Consider the following 21,063-nt stretch of genomic DNA (forward strand, 5'->3'; position numbering starts at 1 on the left):
ACCAAAATGAGTTAAAATAGTATGTTTTGTAGCCCATAATGAAGATCTTTATGGCATCCTAAAGGTCTTCATAGGTTACTGTCATTTCAAGCCAGAAAATATTAGTAGGATAAGTAGTAACACTCATTTTGAACGCAGGAAAATATCCTAAGGATGTGCTCGTAAAAGCATGAAAGATTAAGCATCATTAAAATAATCTAATAACACAACTTTATTATCACAGTAAATCACCGTAGGATAGAAGCTCTTTTCTGCCTTTTAATACTGTGTATTGTAGGATGATTCATATACCCTCATGTTTCTGTTGCCCCAAATAAATTATGTCATTTCAATTAAATTTTTTGAAATCTTCAGCATTGGAGATTACTGTACAGCATTATATAATATTTACATTCATGAAAGGTACTTTGGCATGTACACATTGTGATTTATCAGTAGAAATTTATTTCTTGTGACCATTCAAAGCTACAGATGACTTTGAGTTCAGATGGGGTTAGAAAAGGGTCTTTTTTCATCCAAATTTATTTGAATAAAATTACATAACTTTTATTATATACATATGATCTTTATTTTGTTCTGTTTAAAAACGAGAAGCAAATAATTGCTGATAATATTTTTTTCAATAAAGTAATGTTGTTTTTGGATGGCCCCAGACAGTTTTGCTCATCAGGTGACTATGTCATTTGGCCATTTGGAGTTGGTTACGGTTTTTGCAAACAGGTATGTCTATGTGTAGCCATTTGTGTAGAGTTAGGAAAACAGAAAATAAAATGAATTTGTATATTTTTAGGATATACTTAATATATCTAATTCTTAATTTTCTGTAGTAAGAGGAAGCAGTGGCCTCAGTAACTCAAAGTACATTTTAAAATTACTCATATATGGATCGATTTTAGCATTTGAATGTTGTTGGCTGAGTCTTTGCTTATCTTACTGTAAAGTCAGAGTAGAATAAGCCTCACTGCAAAGTGTCATGCATGGATCTACTACACTTCATGCACGGCTCATCTCCTTAATCCAACTCCATAGGGGTTATAAATACTTGTTGAAATTGTTGTCCTCAATGCATAATTTCCTTTCCATGGAATTAAAGACTTAAGCTTTTTTTTTTTGTTGCTGTTGCTGAAATGACCGTAAAGATACTTCCCACCTTTCCTTTCTTTTTTTTTGTAACGAATGCAGTGTATTGATTAAGTTTAAATGAAAGAAATAATGATAGTATTTCTGTGTAACACTGAAACCAAGTTTTAAAAAATCAACAGTAAATAATTCACTTGTGAACAGTAGAAATGCATAGTGTATAAATTCACTGATATGCATGTCTGCTGTTACTCTGCTGATTCATACCACCTGTTTATTAAGTAATGTCATTAAATTACTTAAAACTTTTATATTTTAAAACATGGAATACACAAAGGATTATATAAAATGCATATAGGATATTACATATTTTCTGCATAGTTAGCATTAAAAATTTCACTTTAGCAGCTTATTTTAATATTCAGCTGATGAAGATACCTTCAAATTAACTCAGGGTCTTATTTAAATTTTGTATTTTGCAGAAGAAAATGAAAACTTTTGATTTGCAAAGCTATATCAACTGCATAATGGAAATCTTTGAAATAATTATGAACCCAACATGTTGAAAGCATATAATGATTATTTTTCTTTTTAAAATACAATGTGAAATGTTTTCTCCAAACCAAATCGCTTATGAAAGTTCACTGTATAGAATAGTTAAAAGCAAAGTTGCTCTAGTTGAAGTGGGTGTGAACATCTTGAGCCTTTGGAGAACTATGGGATCTGAGCAGTTTGTTTTGAAAAACAAGGACAATAGAGGCTTAAAGGTGGGTGCCTTGAGCCAGTGGTGTTCTCAGCTCACCACAGGGCTATGGAAACCTCTAGATGTGAGAAAGATAACACATGGTTGTGTTCAGTTGTGTTTATTGAATGCTTGCCTGTTATATAAATGTAGTGTTCTCCAACTTATATGAAAGTAAGTGTTCTCCGACTACAGTGAGGTGTAAGGATTGGTATCTGTTTTACACATGGAGCCACAGCATTTAGAATTGTACCTGGCATGTAGAAAGTCTTAAATAAATATTTGTTGAGTGAGTGAAAGTTACATGAATAAAAAGGTGTAAGGACATTGTAAAACATGGTTGTTTTTTTCACTGTTACTTAGGGCATTGTAGGTCATGGCTGGGATTAGTACATTTTTTTTCTAGAAATCTTATATATTCACATATTGATCAGTCTTAGAATAGTGATTCTTTGTTTCAGTACATTTACCTTTTCTATGTTTTTCATGTTTATTCATTTATTGACCATTCAAGAGTTTGAAAGCTACGATGTATCAATATCTGTGAAGAACCATATGGAGATACAAAGATAAGACAAGTTAAAAAGACTAGCACATGAGCCCTGCCCACAGGGACCTTACATATGTAGTGGGGAAGGTGAATCAGATATGTATGTCAGTAACATACAAATGCTTTGGTGAACATATGTCCAAAATCTTGGTGTCCCAAGGTGGTATTATTTGTGACTCTCGAACCAAATGTACAAAACAAAATACTTCCAAAAGGACTACCTTTGAAGGTGTTTTTTGAATTAACTGCAACAAATATCTGAGTAGCTGTTTTATTCTTGCTCTTTTCAGGATTATTGTCTAGTGTCACATTTGTCCTAAAGCCAGAGTTCAAAAAGAACCATTTCTGAGGCTGTATGAAACTAGATACCCAAGTGTCTGATTCTGTGGAGAAGCAAAAAAAATAAGCAGAGTTTTTAGTAGAAACTTCACAAGTCTCAAGTCTCGGGATGTATGCTGCTGGTAAATGGATACAATGCCCAAGTGGAAAGCTTAGAGTGTTTTGCAGTCTTGTGAATTAGAAATTACAATTTGGGACCCACTGGACTCTTGCTGGAAAACCTTCAGTGGCTGAGATCAAATGTAGATAGAACTTTGTTGGGGCCATAATCCAGCAATGGCTCAGTACATTCCCCAATTAGATTAGGGTGATTACACATCACTATTAAGGTTGACAATATCAAGGAAGTTGAACAACTTTAAACCAGCAAACAAAACCAACACGAGAAGAAGGAGAAAGTCTGCATACTCCAGTATGGATGGAATCCATTGCTGAAACAATTGAATCCATTGCTAAAGCAGTTGAATCCATTGCAAAAACTTTCATTCCTTGATGACTCTTCTAAACAATTGAGAAGAAATAATACTAATCTTAGGTAAACTTTTCTGTGAATAAAATAAAGAGGAAATGCCTCTATTCTCTGAAACAAGACTAACTTTGATTCTAAACTCTGACAGGGACATATACAAATAGAAAACTGATAGGCAAGTCTTTCTCATGGATATAGATGCGTTTATTCTAAACAAAGAAATTACAGACAGTAATAAATAAAAATGGTAGTACGTTGCCAAGTTGTTTCACTAATGCAAGGATGATTTACTATGTGGAAATTATCAGTGTAGTTCTCTATGCTAATAGTTAAACAGAAAAAAATATAATCATCTTTGATATATGCATATCAGCATTTAATAGGTTCAGTGCTTATGTGGGTATAAGAGAAAAAGAAAGCAAAATAGAAGAGAATATCCTTAATTTGACTTAAAAAAATACAGTAAACGTCATATTTGGCAACTTATTGAAATTCCTGAGATAAGGAATAATACAAGATGCTTGTTCTTGAGTATTTTACTGGGACCCTGAGCAAGTGCATTGAGACCAAAACAAAAAACCTACACACATCCCGGTAAAAATAAAATTGCCCTCATTTGCAAATGGTTTGATTTAGTACATAGAAAAAAAATTAGATCTAATTCGTAAATTCAGTAAGGTTAATGAATACATAGTAAATCATAATTCATGTAATGAATCATAAAAGAAGTTTTTAAAAAATCTATTGTCATAGCATCAAAAAAAATATTGAATCAATCTAATAAAAGATATGCACACTGAAAACTGAAAATTTATTCAAATAAATTTTTTAAAACTTAAATGGCAGGTTAATCTGTTAATGGATTGGTAGACTAAACATTGTAAAGATACCCATCTTGATCTTGAGCAGAATTTCTGTAGATTTTTTTTGTGTGGAAATTGACAATGAGATTTTAGCAGCAGGTAATGAATAGAGTAGTTTAGACAATATTAAAGAAAAATAATGCTGGAGAACTTACACTTACGGATATCAACAATTATTATAGATCTTTAATATTTAAGCCTTCATGGTATTCATTTCACAAAAAGCCATCTGAAACAGAATCTATAGTCCAGAAACATACTCACACTATAAAATCACTTGATTTGTAACAAAAGTGGCCTTGCAGTGCAATGAGTAAGTATAGCACTTTTGATAAATATTGCTGGGCCAACTGGATATCCATATGGGAAAAAGATGAGTTTCAACTTTTACTTCCCACCATACAGAAGAGGAATCATGAATCTAAAAGTAAAATGTGAACATTTACTGGTTTTAGAAGAAAGTATGGATATGTATCTCCATAATTGGTGGGAGGGCAAGGATTTCTTAGAACATAAGTGGTAACCATAATAGAAGCGATAATTGATAAACTGAACTACATTAAAATTAAGAACTTCTGTTTGTCAAAAACACGATTAATAAGATGAAAAGAAAGACAAGCCTCATGTTTTGGTGAGGACTATTTGCCGTGTATAAGTTGAACAACGAACTTGTGTCCAGAAATATAAAAAGCTTGACAAAACAAGAAGAAAAAGACAACCAAGTTTTAAAAGAGGTAAATGGCGTGCTGGGTACTTTACAAAAATGTCCAAATTTCAATGAACATATGAAAAGGTATTCAACCTTATTAATCAGGGAAATGCAAATAAAATGACAGTGTGACACTATCATACCTCCACCAGAAAAACTAGAATGAACACACAGAGGCACACAGCTAATACCAATAATTGGTGAAGATGGATATCAACTGGGTCTCTCATGTACCGCTATGTGGAATATAAATTTCTTTCAACCTCCTGAGAAATGTGTTTGGTTATATCTCTTAAAGCTGAGTACTTACATATTCTGTGATACAGAATTTTCAAGAAAATGTTCCTTACCTTGGGCATGTTATGTAGATTATGATTAGGAAGAGACACAGGAGAGCTCCTGTCTTTCTGATAGTGTTCCTTTGCTTGATTTCAAAGCTAGTTGCAAGGATGTGTTTGTTTTGTGAAAATTAATCTAGCTATAACTATGAATTGTGCCTTTTTTGTATGAATGTAGTTAAATAAAAATATTTTAGTCAAATTAATTGCAAAACTAAAACTTCCAGATTGCTGAAAGTAGTGAAATGGTGACATTTCAGTTGTTACAACGAAAAAAGGATGCATCACTTATGAGAATTTTGATAAACTGAAACCTAGGCTATTTTGCATTTTAGAAGTGCGTGTTACTTAGTGTTTTGTTGTTTCTTATGAAAAGTGCCAGAGCTGTATGAATAAATACATTTGTCACTACTTCAAATGATTCTGCATGTTATTCCAGGTTTGAACCTGGTTTTGTTTTATTAAAACATTTCCTGGCGTGTTGAATAAATCTTATATTAAGATGATTTTTTAAACTTGTGACATACCATAAATAGTATTGCTACTGCTATTGTCTCTTTTCCTCCATGTAGAATGTAAGCTTCTTGATGACAGTTTTCTGTCTTATATTTTTGTTCATCGCTTTGTTCTCTGCTTCTAAATCAGTTCTTAAATATATAGTATCTTGAGTGAATAAATGAGTCTTTGTTAAATGCCAGGGCACATGCCACTTATTCAGGATTTCTAGCTGAGGATGGGAAGCCTCTTTATTTTACTTAATTCTTACATCTCTAGTGTCTGGTGTGCACTAGTACTTCAGTAAGTAATTGTTAAATGAATAAAGCAAACTGGAAGGGTTCTGTGGAGAACCATCTATGGGCCATGAGTTAACCCTGTTTTAGTAGAAGATTGACTGGGTTGACATAGCATTAACAAGATGTGGATGCAGGCATTACCATCATGGATGCAGGGGGAAGCAGGAAGAGTGGCCTGAATGGAGTGTGCAGTGCCAGTTAAAGAGTGCTAGTACATGGAGCCATTTAGGAGTATGGGAGCAAATTGTGGAGGGCTTGGGAATAATAATGATATTTATTGAGCATGTGTTGTGTATTGTGTGTAATTTTTAAGGGCTCTACATAGATTAACCTACTTAAAACCCCTGCAGTTTAGGAAGATCGATACCAGTATTATCCTAATGTTATGGATAGGAAACTGAGGCCCAAAGCAACGGACTCGCTCAAGGTTGCACAGGTGCTGAAGATACATCTGCAACTCGAGTATTATAATTTACAAGCCTCCATTCCCAACTATTATGATAAAGTTCTAGGCAAGGTACTTTAAACATACCAGTGGTAGGTATTAAGAGCTTGGAAGGTTCTTGGGTAGATGCTACTGTTTGTGAATATCTTAGTTGGTTAAATATTTTTATAGCCAAAGAAAGTGAGACTTTATATTCTCATTCTCTTCCCTCTCCCCCCTCCCCCCACCTCTCTCTCTGTCTTTCCTCCATCTCCCTCCTCTTTCTGTCCCTCCTCTTTCTCCCCCCTTTTTCTCTCTCTTTCTCTGTCTCTGCCTCTGCCTCTCCCCACTTCCTTCCCCTCCCCCTGCCCTTAGGAGATATCCAGGCTGGAGTGCAGTGACATGATCTTGGCTCACTGCAACCTTCACTTCCTGGGCTCAAGTCATTCTCCTACCTCAGCCTCCTGAGTAGCTGGGACTACAGGTGCTTGCCACCATGCCCAACTAATATTTGTGTTTTTTTATAGAGATAGGGTTTTGCCATGTTAGCCCAGCTGGTCTCACGCTGGGCTCAAGCAGTCCTCTTGCCTCACCTTCCCAAAGTGCTGGAATTACAGGTATGAGCCACCACGCTCAGCCAGTATACCTGCTTTCTTCATTTTCTTTCTAACTCTCTGACTTGTGTGTCCCAGTTTCCTGGGCAGCTGTTCATGAACCAGCTTATGGGATTATTTTCTATGCCTGCTTTTCTTCTCTCACCCTACCTACTGTCCTAGAACAACTTCATCCATTCCTGTGACTATAGTAACCAACTGTGTGCTCACAATCCCCAAATCTATAGCTTTTTCCTAGATGTCTGTTATTAAACAGTATATGCAAGTGTCTCGTGGACGTCTCAGCGGTTTTTTGAAGTGAATGTTTTGAAAGCACATTAGAATCAGTCATTTTAAAACTGAACTCCAGATCTTTGGTACCTGCTTCCCTTTCACTGACATGCTTCCGTCACTCTGTATCTCACTGGGCCATACTTACTGTGCTGCTCCAGTCATATCAGAAACCGTGGGGTTAGTTTTGATTCTCTTATTTTCTGTCACATCACTCAATCACCTAAACTTACTGACTCCACCTATTAAATATTTGCCCTGTATGTCTGCTTCTCTCAATTGTTACCTGTATCATGAAATAGACCACAGTAGTCTCTCGTATTTATGCATCAGCCTCCAAACTGATGTTTCCAGTATGTTCTCCATACTGTGATTAGTGCCACCTTTCTAAAATACATACTTCACCATGTGCTTTTGTAATTCAGTATTGGAATATTATGGAATCAGTAAATGGAGGGAGAGAAGGAGTGAACATGCACATAAAAGCATAAGGGCTCATTCTGTTGCCCAGGCTGGGTTTGAAATCCTGAGCTCAAGGGATCCTCCCATCTCAGTCTTCTGAGTAGTTGAGACTATAAGCACATGCCACCATGTCTGGCTCCTTTTTCTGGATTTTAAAATATAGTCTGCCTAAAACACTATGTTATATTTATAGCATAAATAATCAACTTTAATGTATACTCCAGATTCACTGATATGATACTCCTGTACATTAAATATAGAATTTATTTCTCTCATATAATAATTTCAAATTTGTAATCGATGTTTTTAGATGGGGAATCACACTCTGTGCTCACCCTGGGCTTAATAATCTATCTAGTGTGTTTACCAAGTTTAAGTGAAAATATTTTATAAATCCTGACTCAGAAAATATTCCAACCTAGGCTTAGTCTGTAAGACAAATCTGGCTTTTAACAAGTCTGAGTTAATTTCAGAGTTATTCTCAAGAAAGTCAGAAAGGGCTTCACATTAACCCCTCTAAAGCTGTGTCATTATCTGCTGAAACACTTTGGCTGCCAAGCAGAAAACACAATCCAATTGTATTTTCTGGGTTTAGATATTGTTTCTTATTTGCCCCACTTTACTTCTTCCCTTTTGTTTCCTTTTCTTCTGTAGCAATTGTGCTAACCTAGAACATTTAGACTCCCAGTCGTGTGTTGCTCATTCTTGTCTTAGGTGTTTTTGGTGGTGGTGGTGGTACTCTTTTTGGTAAATGCCTATCAGAGCCAGGAAGCTGAAGTAAGGAGTGATTGGGCAAGATACAGGACAGCAGGAAGTCCAGGTACTGTTTTGACCTAGAGAACACATTTGGTCTAAAGGAGTCCCATTTCATTAACTTAAAAATGTTTTGTGATTTAAACAAAACACGCTGACACCTCAGTTACACTGATTTTGAACTGTGACTTCTGGTTTGTACATTCTCTGCCCACCCTCCTGCAATGCCTTGGATCTTCAATATTAGTTTTGCAAATACAGTTTTTTTCTGATACATACAGCAGGTATATAATCTCTGCGAGTTTTTCCTGGCTGTGTCTTTTTGTGATTTCTTCCATCTCTTAACGTCTTCTGAATTTACTATGTCGTACACTTTGCTGAAAGTATTTAGGTACTTACGGAGATTTAAGAACCATAATCCAAGAATGTAGGCTTTTGGTTATCCAAACTAATAGAAGAATGATGTTTAGAGGATATAGAAGATGATTATCATGTCCTTTAAAATATCACTAAAACATCAAGCGTGTCTTCTGTGCTTTTGACTGGCTCAGGTGAGCACATATCAGATTGCCTGTCACCAGGCCAGATGCTTTACATATGTTATCCGATGCAATCATTAACATATTTCTTTAACAGAGCTGGCATCCCAATTTTATAGATACGGAATCTGACATGTAGGGAGAATAAGTAACTTACTCAAAGTCACATAGTTAATAAGTGAAAATTTTTTAAATGGGTGAACTGATGTATGATTTTTAAAAGGTAGTTTCTTGATGACCATTATCTTTTAGAAATGCATTATTCTGGTATTCTTTGGTTTACATATTGATATATTATACCCTGTTTTTCAGTGTATAGTCTTTGCTATGACTTCTGGCCAGATGTGGAACCATATCCGTGGACCTCCATATGCTCATAAGAACCCACACAATGGGCAAGTGGTAAGTATAATTCGTAAGCATGAATATTCTGAAGTTTAATCCAGCTTAATTTAGGAATAAGAAATTATGTTTAGTGTTTAGTAGGAAAAGAGTCTGTTTGTAATTCAAAATACATATTCTTTCTAATTTACTACCTGTGTCACATATATACACATATGCATACACACACACAGTATTACTTTTTTTTAGGATGAAGGCCGCTTTAGTGTTGATTTTAAAAATTAGTATCTACCATATCAAATATACATGTATACACTATTTTTTCAAGTTTATCTACTGCTATGGCAATAATATATAACCCCACTAGAGGAAATTGGAACAGTTTGTAGTCAGTGTCCCTCCCATCCATGGTAAATTTAACTTTCTTCAGAAGGGATTAATTATGACATTGTTAAAAACCCTATTGGTCATTGTATTAGAATGTTAGAAGCTCTTTGCCACAGAAGTAAAAGTGAAATTGATGTGCACATTAGTAGGAGAGTTCACATTAGTGACTGCTACTGAATTCACATAACTGAGTTTGTTGCCTTCTCCTTACCTTCGGTGAGTAGGAAATACTGTGATAAATCAACATAGAAACATACTGTCTTTGAGACAGTATTAGGGTGGTGAAGATGAACAGTTTTTCATTTTCTCTCTGACTTTTCTACTTTTCTTTTGGAAAAGGTACATATTTTGAGAATAATATAATGGCATGGCTTCTTGTAGCCATCACTAGACTTTTCAGTTCTCGTCTCGTAACTATTTTGTTTCATCTATTCTCTCTTCATTTTCACCTGCTAATAATAAAATAATTACTATTATTACTATATAATAATCATTTGGTCCCATATTTTGGGGAACGTTTTCAGATTTCTGTAGTACAGACAGAGATACGGAGTCAAAGCTAGCCTGTCTGAATAATTGGTTGCCATAATAAATTAGACATAGTTTTTGCTATATTTATATGCTTTTGAAATCTGGCATTATTTAGAAAGAACAGTAACTTCAGAAAGCCTTCAATATTCAAAATTCAGTTACACAAAGAAAAATAATTGGAAGTAATTTTAGAGCAATAACTTATTCCCTTACCGTTAATTTTTCTCGCAAATGCTGGCTTCCCAACAAGACCCTTCCTGACCACACTATTTAAAGCTGGACTTTTCCTTTCTTCCTCTTCCCCAGTCCCTACAGTCTGTCTCCCTCTCCTGTTTTATTTTTTCTCCACAGTACTTGTCACCTTACAGTATGTTACATAATTTACTTAATGTGTTATTTTGTCCATTTGCCTTTTGCCATGACCCCAGTAATTCATTATATATAATAATGAATTCAAAACAATTCATTACTGTTTGTGGTTTGTTATAGTATACGAAAAATTGTTCAACATTCTTATGGAATATTTTAACATATCATTGTATCCTTTTTTTGGGAGGGTATCAGACTTTTTTTTGTTTGTTTGGTAAAACTTTTGGGTTAGGGGGTACCTGTGCGGGTTATTTACATTGGTATATTGCATGATACTAAGTATTGGGGTATGAATGATCTTGTCACCCAAGTACTGAGTATAGTACCAAATAGGTAGTTTTTCAGCCCTTTCCTCCTCTACCCTCTAGTAGCCCGCAGTGTCTGTTTTTCCTCTCTCTGTGTCCATGTGTATCCAATGTTTAGCTCCTACTTGTAAGAACATGCAGTACTTGATTTTCTGTTTCTGTTAATTTGCTTAGGATAATGGCCTCCAGCTGCATCCATATTGCTACAAAGGACATGAGTTCATTGTTTTTTATGGCTATGTAGTATTCCATGTTGCATATGTACCACATTTTCTTTATCCACACTGTGGATGGACACGTCAGTTGATTCGATGTCTTTGGTGTTGAGAATAATGCTGCAGTGAACATACGAGTGCATGTGTCTTTTTTGTAGAACAATTTATTTTCCTTTGGGTATACACCCAGCAAAGGAATTGCTGGGTGGAACCGTAGGTATATCTTAAGTTCTTTCAGACATCTTCATATTGTTTTCCGTTATAGTTGTACTAATTTACATTCCCACCAGCAGTGTCTGTGTTCCCTTTTCTGCACAGCTTGCTAGCATCTATTATGTTTTGACTTTTAAAAAACAGCCATTCTGACTGGTGTGAAATGGTATTCCATTGTGGTTTTAATTTGCATTTTTCTGATGATTAGAAATTAAATGTATGAAATTAAATGATTAGAAATTAAATGTACGATGGGTGGAGCATCTTTCCATATATTGCTTGCCCACTTATCTGTCTTCTTTTCAGAAGTGTCTTCATGTCTTTGTCTGCTTTTTAATGGGGTTATTAATTTTCTGATTGTTGATTTAAGTTGCTTATAGATTCTGGATATTAGACCTTTGTCAAGTACATAGTTTGTAAATGTTTTCTGCCATTCTGTAGGGTATCTGTTTACTCTGTTGATAGTTTCTTTTGCTGTGCCAAAGCTTTTTTAGTTTAATTAGGTCCCACTTGTCAATTTTTTATTTTGTTAAATTGCTTTTGAGGTCTTATCCATAAATGCTTTGCCAAGGCCAGTGTCCAGAATGGTATTTCCTGGGTTGTTTCAGGGGCCATTTTCCAGGGGACATTTGGTAGTGTCTGGATACATTTCAGGTTGCTCAACTTTCAGGGCATCTACCCACTCCTGGCGTTAGTGGTAGAGGCCAGGAATGCTGCTGAACACCTAAAATACAAAGGACAGCCTCCTATACCCAATTAAAAAAATCATCCAACTCCAGATGTCACAGTGTTGAAAGTGAGAAGCCTAGAGAACCTTAGATACAATTTGGTCTTCCTACGTAATTTGCAGCCAAGAAAAATAACCCATCTAGCATATAATCCCAAAGAATGATTTTCTTTTTTCTTCAAAAAAGAGATAATTTGAAAAACTGAAATATCTAGAGATTAGGATCATGCTGACCTACATTTAATGTTTCGGATGGTTGTATATATTGAAAGTCATTAGTAAATATGATTGGTTTGTAAATGATTTTTTTTAATTTTTAAGAATTTTAATTTTATAGAGTTAGAGTCTGACTCTGTCACCTTGGTGCAGTGGTGCGATCATAGCTCACCGCAGCCTTCAACTCCTGGCTCAAGTGATTCTCCTACCTCAGTGTCCTAAGTACCTCACGCTACAGGCCCATACCACTGTGCCTGGCCTTTTTTTTTCCCCCAAGAAATAGGATCTCACTGTGTTGCCCAGGGTGGTCTTCAACTCCTGGACTCAAGCAGTTCTCCTACCTTGGCCTCCCAAAGTTCTTGGATTATAGGCCTGAGCCACTGTGTCCATCTGTAAATGGGTTTTCTTTTACTATGCATTAGTAAATGTGATTTAATCTGTGACATTTTATATGCTTAAAAAGAGATTTTAATAAGAGAAAGTAAAGACTCTGGTTCACAGAGGCATTTTTATGCCTTTGTCTTGAAGTGTGCAGGCAAAGAGAAACAGAAAGAAAACAGACCAGAATTCTTTTCCAAACTCTGCCTCTTACTGGGTCTGTCTTTTTTGGGGAAGTTACTTATTCTCTCGTTCTTCTGTAAAATTAGTTGAATTCTGCTTTTCTTAGTGTGGAATTTTTGGTAGATAAAATCTGATAATAAATACAGGGCTGCGAATGGCTGTGTCCATGCCCATATCAACACAAACCTGGTAGACGGCAGTGCCATAAGGCAAAGAGGGAAGGCGGTGTCAGACAGAGCCAGGTCCTATGACACGCAGCTACCAGGGGCAAGCCAGCAGTAGGCTTAGTCCAGGGGCAGAAAAGGTGGGGGAGTAGTAAGATAGGCAGAAGCTGGAAGCACCAAGAAGGGTGCCATGGGTGGGAGGAACAGAGAGACAGAGACAGAAACACCCACTGGTTGGAGAGGCCTCGTCTGCATAAGCACTTTTAAAAGTCGAAAACACACTTGTCTTATTTTGAAGTCCTTTCAGAACAGATCCAAAGACAGTGATTTAAGTGAAAGAAGTTCATATTGGAGGTTAAGGAAACATGGGAGAAGAGTGGGAAACTAAGTCTAGGAAGGAAAGCAGCCAACAAAGATGTGTTTATCCAGTCAGTGTTGTGAGCGACTGAAGCTTAATTCTGCTATGGGATCTGGGGGAGCCTGTGTAGAACACATATATCAACTTTCCTACTGCAGTGGTGAGGGAGCTGAGGTATTTATACACCAGATCTCATCAGTCATTTGCTGAGTGCTATTCTCTTGGCAAAGTTATTACTTCTCCAGCACTGGTGGACTTCATCTGTCAAAGAAAGCCAGCCAGTCAAAGAAATGCAGGTGCTGGTGGTGGAAGTCAGGCTGGAACACACTAAGGCATTAAGGGCAAAGAAACATGGGCAGTGTACTACTCATAGACTATATTTACTACAACTTAGGTTAGTTTGTTCTGTTTTAGTAGATTCCAACAGAGAGGACAAAAATCATGAAAAAAACACATTTGGTATTGGTTTTATTTCAAGCTATGCTCTGGAAAACAAAGCAACAAATAAAAGTCTCATCAATTAAATATAGTTTTATTTTTAAGCCAGTACCATAAGTCTTGTAAACATTCCTTCAGAAAAAAGTATAAAAATATATGCGTATTTAAGAACATCTATCTCTATAAGAAATTTTATCTTTGTTTCACATTTTAACAGGTCTTTTTAAAAATTTTAGATTGATGGAGTACATGCGCAGGTTGTTACAAGAGTATATTGTGTGATGCTGAGGATTGGGCATTGCTGAAGCCATCACACAGATAGGAAGTTTTTCAGATTTTGGCCTCCTTCCCTCACTCCCTCTTTTTGGAGTCCCTAGCATCTGTTGTTCTAATGTATATGTCCGTATGCATCCAAGGTTTAGCTCCCACTTGTGAGAACATACAATATTTGTTTTCCTGTTTCTGCATGAATTTGCAACTCCAGCTGCATTTATGTTGATTCAGAGGACGTGATTTTGTTATTTGTAATGGCTGCATAGTATTCCCTGGTGTATATGTACCATATTTTCTTTATTTAATTCACTGTGGATGAGCACCTAGGTTGATTTAATGTCTTTGCTATTGTGAATAATTCTACAGTGAACATACAAGTACTTGTGTCTTTTTGGTAGAACTGTTTATTTTCTTTTATGTATATACCCAGTAATGAGATTGCTAGGTAGAATGGCAGTTCTCATTTAGTTCCTTGAAAGTTCTCCAAACTGCTTTCCACAGTGGCTGAACTAATTTGCATTCCCAGCAGTGGTGTATAAGCATTCCCTTTTCTCCACAGCCTTGTAAACATCTGTGTTTTTTTGACTTTTCTATAATAGCCATTCTGACTTGTGTGAAGTGGTGTCTCATTGTAGTTTTGATTTGCATTTCTCTGATGATTAGTGTTGATGAGCATTTTTTCATGTTTATTGGCCACTTGTGTGTTTTCTTTTGAGAAGTATCGGTTCATATCCTTTGCCCACTTTTTAATGGGGTTCTTTATTTTTTGCTTAAGTTTTTTAAGTTCCTTATAGATTCTGGATATTAGTCCTTCATCAGATGCATAGTTTGTCTTTTCTCCTGTGCAGGTTGTCAGTTTACTCTGTTGATAGTTTCTTTTGCTGTGTAGAAGCTCTTCAGTATAATTAGGTTCCACTTGTCAATTTTTGTTTTGTTTGCGATTGCTTTTGAAGACTTAGTCATAAAATGTTTGACTAGGCCAGTGTCCAAAAGGATATTTCTTAGGTTTTCATCTGGGATTTTTATAGTTTTAGGTATTTTTAAGTCTTTAATCCATTTTGAGTTAATTTTGTGTATGTGGAAAGCTAGGAGTCAACTTTCATTCTTTTGCATATGGCTAGCCACTTACCCCAGCACCATTTATTGAATAGGTGTTTATTCCCCATTGTTTGTGTAGACTTTGTCAAAGATCAGGTGGTTGTAGATGTGTAACTTTACTTCTGGGTTGTCTGTTTTCTTCCATTGGTCTGCATGTCTATTTTTGTACCAATACTATGCTGTTGTGGTTACTGTTGCTTTGTAGTATAGTTTGATGTTAGGTAATATCCCTCCAGCTTTGTCATTTTTGCTTAGGATTACCTTGACTGTTTATGCTATGTTTGGGTTCCATATGAATTTTAGAATAGCTTTTGGAAAATGTGGCACATATACACCATGGAATACTATGCAGCCATAAAAAAGGATGAGTTTGCATCCTTTGTAGGGACATGGATGCAGCTGGAAACCATCATTCTTAGCAAACTATCACAAGAAGAGAAAACCAAACACCGCATGTTCTCACTCATAGGTGGGAACTGAACAATGAGATCACTTGGACTCGGGAAGGGGAACATCACACACTGGGGCCTATCATGGGGAGGGGGGAGGAGGGAGGGATTGCATTGGGGAGTTATACATGATATAAATGATGAATTGATGGGTGCTGACGAGTTGATGGGTGCAGCACACCAACATGGCACAAATATACATATGTAACAAACCTGCACGTTATGCACATGTACCCTAGAACTTAAAGTATAATAAAAAAATAAATAAATAAAGTAAACCAAATCAAAACAGAAAAAAAAAAAAAGAATAGCTTTTTTTTTTTTTTAATTCTGTGAAAAATCATGGTAAATGGAGAGAAATGGTACTGAACCTGTACATTGCTTTGGGCAGAATGGCCATTTTAATGATAGTGAGCCTCCTTCCAATCCATGAGCATGGGATGTTTTTCCCTTTATTTGTGTCATCCGTGATTTCTTTCAGCAATGTTTTGTAGCTCTCCTTATAGAGATCTTTCACCTCTTCGGTTACATGTATGCCTAAGTAATGTGTGTGTGTCTGTGGGGGGACGGGCAGTTGTGAATAAGAATGTGTTCTTGATTTGATTCTCAGCTTGAACGTTATTTCAATAATTCAAGCATTATTTAGAAATGCTACTAATTTTTGTAGATTGATTTTGTATCCCGAAACTTTACTGAAATCGTTTATCAGGCCTTTTGGTAGAGTCTTTAGGGTTTTCTAGATATAGAATCATATGATCTGCAAAAAGAGACACTTTGACTTATTCTTTTCCTATTTGGATGTCTTCTGTTTCTTTTTCTTTCCTTATTGCTCTCATGAAGACTTCCAGTACTATGCTGAATAGGAGCAGAGAGTAGACATCCTTGTCTTGTACCAGTTCTCAGGGAGAATGGTTCCAGCTTTTGTCTCCTGTTCAGTATGATGTTGCCTGTGGGTTTGTCATAGATGGCTCTTATGATTTTGAAGTATATTCCTTTGATGCTTTGAGGATTTTTATCACGAATAGATGCTGGACATTATTGAAAGCTTTTTCTGTGCCTATTGTGATTATGGTATGGTTTTGTTTTTAAATATGTTTATGTGGCGTATTACATTTATTGATTTGTATATGTTGAACCAACTTGGCATCCCAGAAATGAAACCTCCTTGATTATAGTGAGTTAACTTTTGAATGTGCTGTTGGATTCAGTTTGCTATAATAGTATTTTGTTGAGGATTTTTACATCTATGTTCATTAGTGATATTGGTGTATAATTTTTTGTTGTTGTGTCTTTGCCAGGTTTTGGTATCGGTGCTGCTAGCTACATAGAATGTGTTAGGGAGGATGGGAGGATTCCTCCTTTGTGTGTGTGTTTTTTTTTGGAATAGTTTCAGTAAAGTTGATGTCAACTCTTCTTTATTATCCATCTTGAATTCATCTGAGGATTCTGTCCTCCTTTTTTTTTTTTTTTTTTTTTTTTGAGCCGTTTCGGTAGGGTTGGTACCATTTCTTCTTTATATATTTTACAGAATTCATCTGAATACATCTGGTCCAGGGCTTTTTTTGGTTAGTAGGTTTTTTGTTACTGATTCAATTTTGGAAGTCAGTATTTGTCTGTTCAGGGTTTCGGTTTCTTCCTGATTCAGTCTTGGAAGAGCGTATGTTTCCAGGAATTTATCCATTTACTCTAGATTTTCTAGTTTTTGTACAATGAGGTATTAATATAGTGCCTGAGTATCTTTTTTATTTCTGTGGCATCAGTTGTAATGTCACCTTTGTCATTTCTGATTGTGCTTATTTGCATCTTTTCTTTTTCTTCTTTGTTAATCTAGCCAGTAGTCTTTTGATCTTGTTTATCCTTTCAAAGAACCAACTTTTGGTTTCATTGATTCTTTATATAGATTTCTGTCTTCAATTTCATTGAGTTACGCTCTGATTTTAGTTATTTATTTTTGTCTGCCACCTTTTGGGCTAGTTTTTTCTTGTTTTTCTAATTTCCCTAGATGTGATGTTAGACAGTTGAGATTTTTCTGTCTTCTTGATATAGGTATTTAACACTATGAACATTTCTCTTAACATTGGTTTTACTGTATCCTAAAGATTTTGGTATGTTGTATCTTTGCTATCATTTGACTCAAACAATTTTTTGTTTTCTTCCTTAATTTGTTATTTACCCAAAAATCATTCAGGAGCAAATTATTTAGTTACTGTGTAATTTTGTGTTTTTGAGATTTCCTCTTGAAATTAATTTCTATTTTTATTCCACTGTGATCTGAGAATATGCTTGGTATGATTTTGATTCTTTTGAGTACACCAAAGATGTTTCATGTTCAGATAAGAAGAATGTTTATTCTGTGGTTGTTTTGCAGAGTATTCTGTAGATGTCAGTTAAGTCCATTGCATTTAATTTAAGTTCAGAATTTCTTTGTTAATTTTCTGCCTCAGTTATCTGTCTAATGCTGTGATTGGGATCTCGACATTTCCCCACTATTGTTCTGTGCCTATCCAAGTCTTTTGTAAGTCTAGAAAATTTTATGAATGTTTTATGAATCTGGGTGCTCCAATTTTGGATGCATGTATATTTAAGATACTTAAGTCTTCTGAATGAACTCTTTATCATTATGTAATTACCTTCTTTGTCCTTTTTTAACTGTTGTTGATTTGAAGTCAGTTTTATCTCATATAAGTACAGTCTCTGCTCTGTTTTGTTTTTCATTTGAGTGTTAGATCTTTATCCATTACTTTGAGCCTATGAGTATTGTTACTTGTGAAATGAATCTATTGGAGACAGAACATATTTTAATGCAGTTTTCCACTGTCTATTAAGTGGAGCGTTTAGACTGTTTACATTCAACGTTAATACTGATAAGCGAAGTTTTCTTCCTATTGTGCTGTTGTTAGCTGGTTAACCTTTAGTCTTGATTGTGTAGTCGCTTTATAGGGTCTCTGGGCCATGTGCTTATGTGTGTTTCTGTGGTGGCAGCTATTACTCTTTTGTTTCCATGTTTAGAACTTTCTTAAGTAGGTCTTGTAAGGCCAGTCTTGTAGTAATAAATTCTCTTAGTGATTGATTCTCTGGGAAAGATTTTATTTTTTCACTTATCAGCTTAGTTTGGCATGAGATGAAATTGCTGGTTGGAATTTTGTTTCTTTAAGAATTCTAAAAGTTGGCCCCACTCTCTTCTGGCTTGTATGTTTTCTGACAGGGAGTCCTATGTTACCCTGATGGGGTTCCCTTCATGGGTGATAGGACCCTTTTCTCTAGCTGCCTTTAAGATTTTTCTTTTGCATTGTCCTTGGAAAGGCTGATGACTATTTGCCTTGGGGACAGTCATCTTGTGTAGTTTCTTGCAGGGAATCTCTGCAGTTCTTGTATTTGCACATTCATTTCTCTAATGAGATTGGGGAAATATTTGTGGGTTATGTCCTCAAATATGTTTTCCAAGTTTTCTGCTTTCTCTTAAGAATGCAAAATGAGTCACAGATTTGGTTGTTTTACATAATCTCTTATTTCTCAGAGGCTTTGTTCATTTTTTAAAATTATTTTTTCTTTATCTGACTGGGTTGATTTGAAGGAGTGATCTTCAGGCTCTGAAATTGTTTCTTCTGCTTGATCTAGTCTATTGTTAAGACTTCCAACTGTAATTTGAAATTCCTGTAGTGGATTTCTCAATTCCAGAGGTTTAGTTTGTTTCTTTCTTACTATATCTTTGTTGTCTTTCAAATTTTGAATTGCTTTTCTGACTTGCTTGGATTGGATTTCAACTTCCTCTTGGATCTCGTTGAGCTTCTTTGCCATCCAGCTTCTGAATTTATATCTTTAATTTCACACATTTCATCCTGGTTAGGATCGATTTTTAGGGAGCTAGTGCAATCCTTTGGACATTACAAAAGACTAACTTTTTCAATTCTTGTACTTCTTGTACTGATTCCTTCTCAGAAGGAAGTGGTGCTGCTTTTTCTTTTGAATTTGCTTTTGTTTGGTTGGGGCTTTTATTTTATATTCTCTTTTCCTTGAAGGTTTGACTATGACGTATGCTGTGTATAGTCAGTTGGCTTCGTCTCTGAGTGCTTTCGTAGGGCCAAGACTTTGTACGATTTCCTTGGTTGCAAATAGGTTCCTGTGGTGGGTTTCACAGGCTCTGAGTGTTGAAGCAATGTGGTTTCGTTTGGTGGTGTAATTCAGATTGCAGTCCACTGGATGACACTTAAGAGATAAGGGCCTGCAAATAGGATCTTGGTTGTGCTCTCCACTTTTGTATTTCTTTTATTTATTTATTTATTTGTTTATTTATTTATTTTTATTCTTATTATACTTTAAGTTCTAGGGTACATGTGCATGACGTGCAGGTTTGTTACATATGTATACTTGTGCCATGTTGGTGGACTGCACCCATCAACTCGTCAGCACCCATCAACTCGTCATTTACATTAGGTATAACTCCCAATGCAATCCCTCCCCGTCCCCTCCCCATGGTAGGCCCCGGTGTGTGATGTTCCCTTTCCCGAGTCCAAGTGATCTCATTGTTCAGTTCCCACCTATGAGTGAGAACATGCGGTGTTTGGTTTTCTGTTCTTGAGATAGTTTGCTAAGAATGATGGTTTCCAGCTGCATCCATGTCCCTACAAAGGACACAAACTCCTCCTTTTTTATGGCTGCATAGTATTCCAAGGTGTATATTTGCCACATTTTCTTAATCACCCTGAACACGCCCGGTCTCATCTGATCTCGGAAGCTAAGCAGGGTCAGGCCTGGTTAGTACTTGGATGGGAGACTTTTGTATTTCACTGCATCCACAGTAGTGCTGTGGGGAGGGAAGGCGGGGGTGAGATATGACTGCCTCTCTGGTTTCTGAGCTTTGGTGGTAACCCATCCAACTACTGGTGCCTTTCCAATGTTTTCCTTGCCTTGGGGGTGGGTGGGGGGTGGGCTCTAATGGGCTATGCTTCTGCCTCCTGTAGAGCAGTCCAGGAGAGTCATAACTCGTTGGAAACCCACTGTTCTCTGTATTTGCGTGAGTCAGAACGAGTTGTGGAGTGTGTTCACTGGTGGTCTGGTGATGCAGCAGATGAAGGGCAGAGGATCCTGACCAGGGCATGGAACCATATGTACAACTGGTATATTTTCAACCTGGCAGCCCAACAAGGTTGAGTTGTCCTGACCTGGTGGGTCTCCCTCCAGTGTCTGCACCAGGAACAGGCCCAACCGGCTAAGCTTGTCCTAAGCCTTCTGCACCCAGATAACTGTTCTAGACATTTGATGCCTTGGGACTCCTTGGGGAAGAAGCTGCAGCTGGCTGTCAGGCTGCATTCGTCCCGGACTAGTCTTACGGAAGAGGGGATGCCCAGCTCTGATGTCAGCACATGAGCCCATGCCACAGTCTTCTCTGTGTTCTGAGACTGAGGGCTGCTTGCCCACTCAAGCTAAGGCCACAGATCTCAGCTTGGTATCCCTGGGTGGTGTTGTCAAGT

At 36.5% G+C, this 21,063-nt stretch overlaps 1 protein-coding gene across 2 annotated transcripts in view; it reads left to right on the forward strand.

Annotated features, from left to right (window-relative positions):
• TUSC3 (tumor suppressor candidate 3) overlaps positions 1-21,063 on the forward strand; it is a 222,162-nt gene that overhangs the window by 118,021 nt on the left and 83,078 nt on the right. For both annotated transcript variants that reach the window (XM_017867199.1, XM_017867198.1), the window contains one exon: positions 9,259-9,348. In XM_017867199.1, coding sequence (XP_017722688.1) covers positions 9,259-9,348 — 90 coding nt within the window. The remainder of the gene's footprint in view (positions 1-9,258; positions 9,349-21,063) is intronic.

This window comes from Rhinopithecus bieti, unplaced genomic scaffold, assembly GCF_001698545.2.
Source record: "Rhinopithecus bieti isolate Rb0 unplaced genomic scaffold, ASM169854v2 scaffold_2888, whole genome shotgun sequence".
NCBI classification, from domain to species: domain Eukaryota; kingdom Metazoa; phylum Chordata; class Mammalia; order Primates; family Cercopithecidae; genus Rhinopithecus; species Rhinopithecus bieti.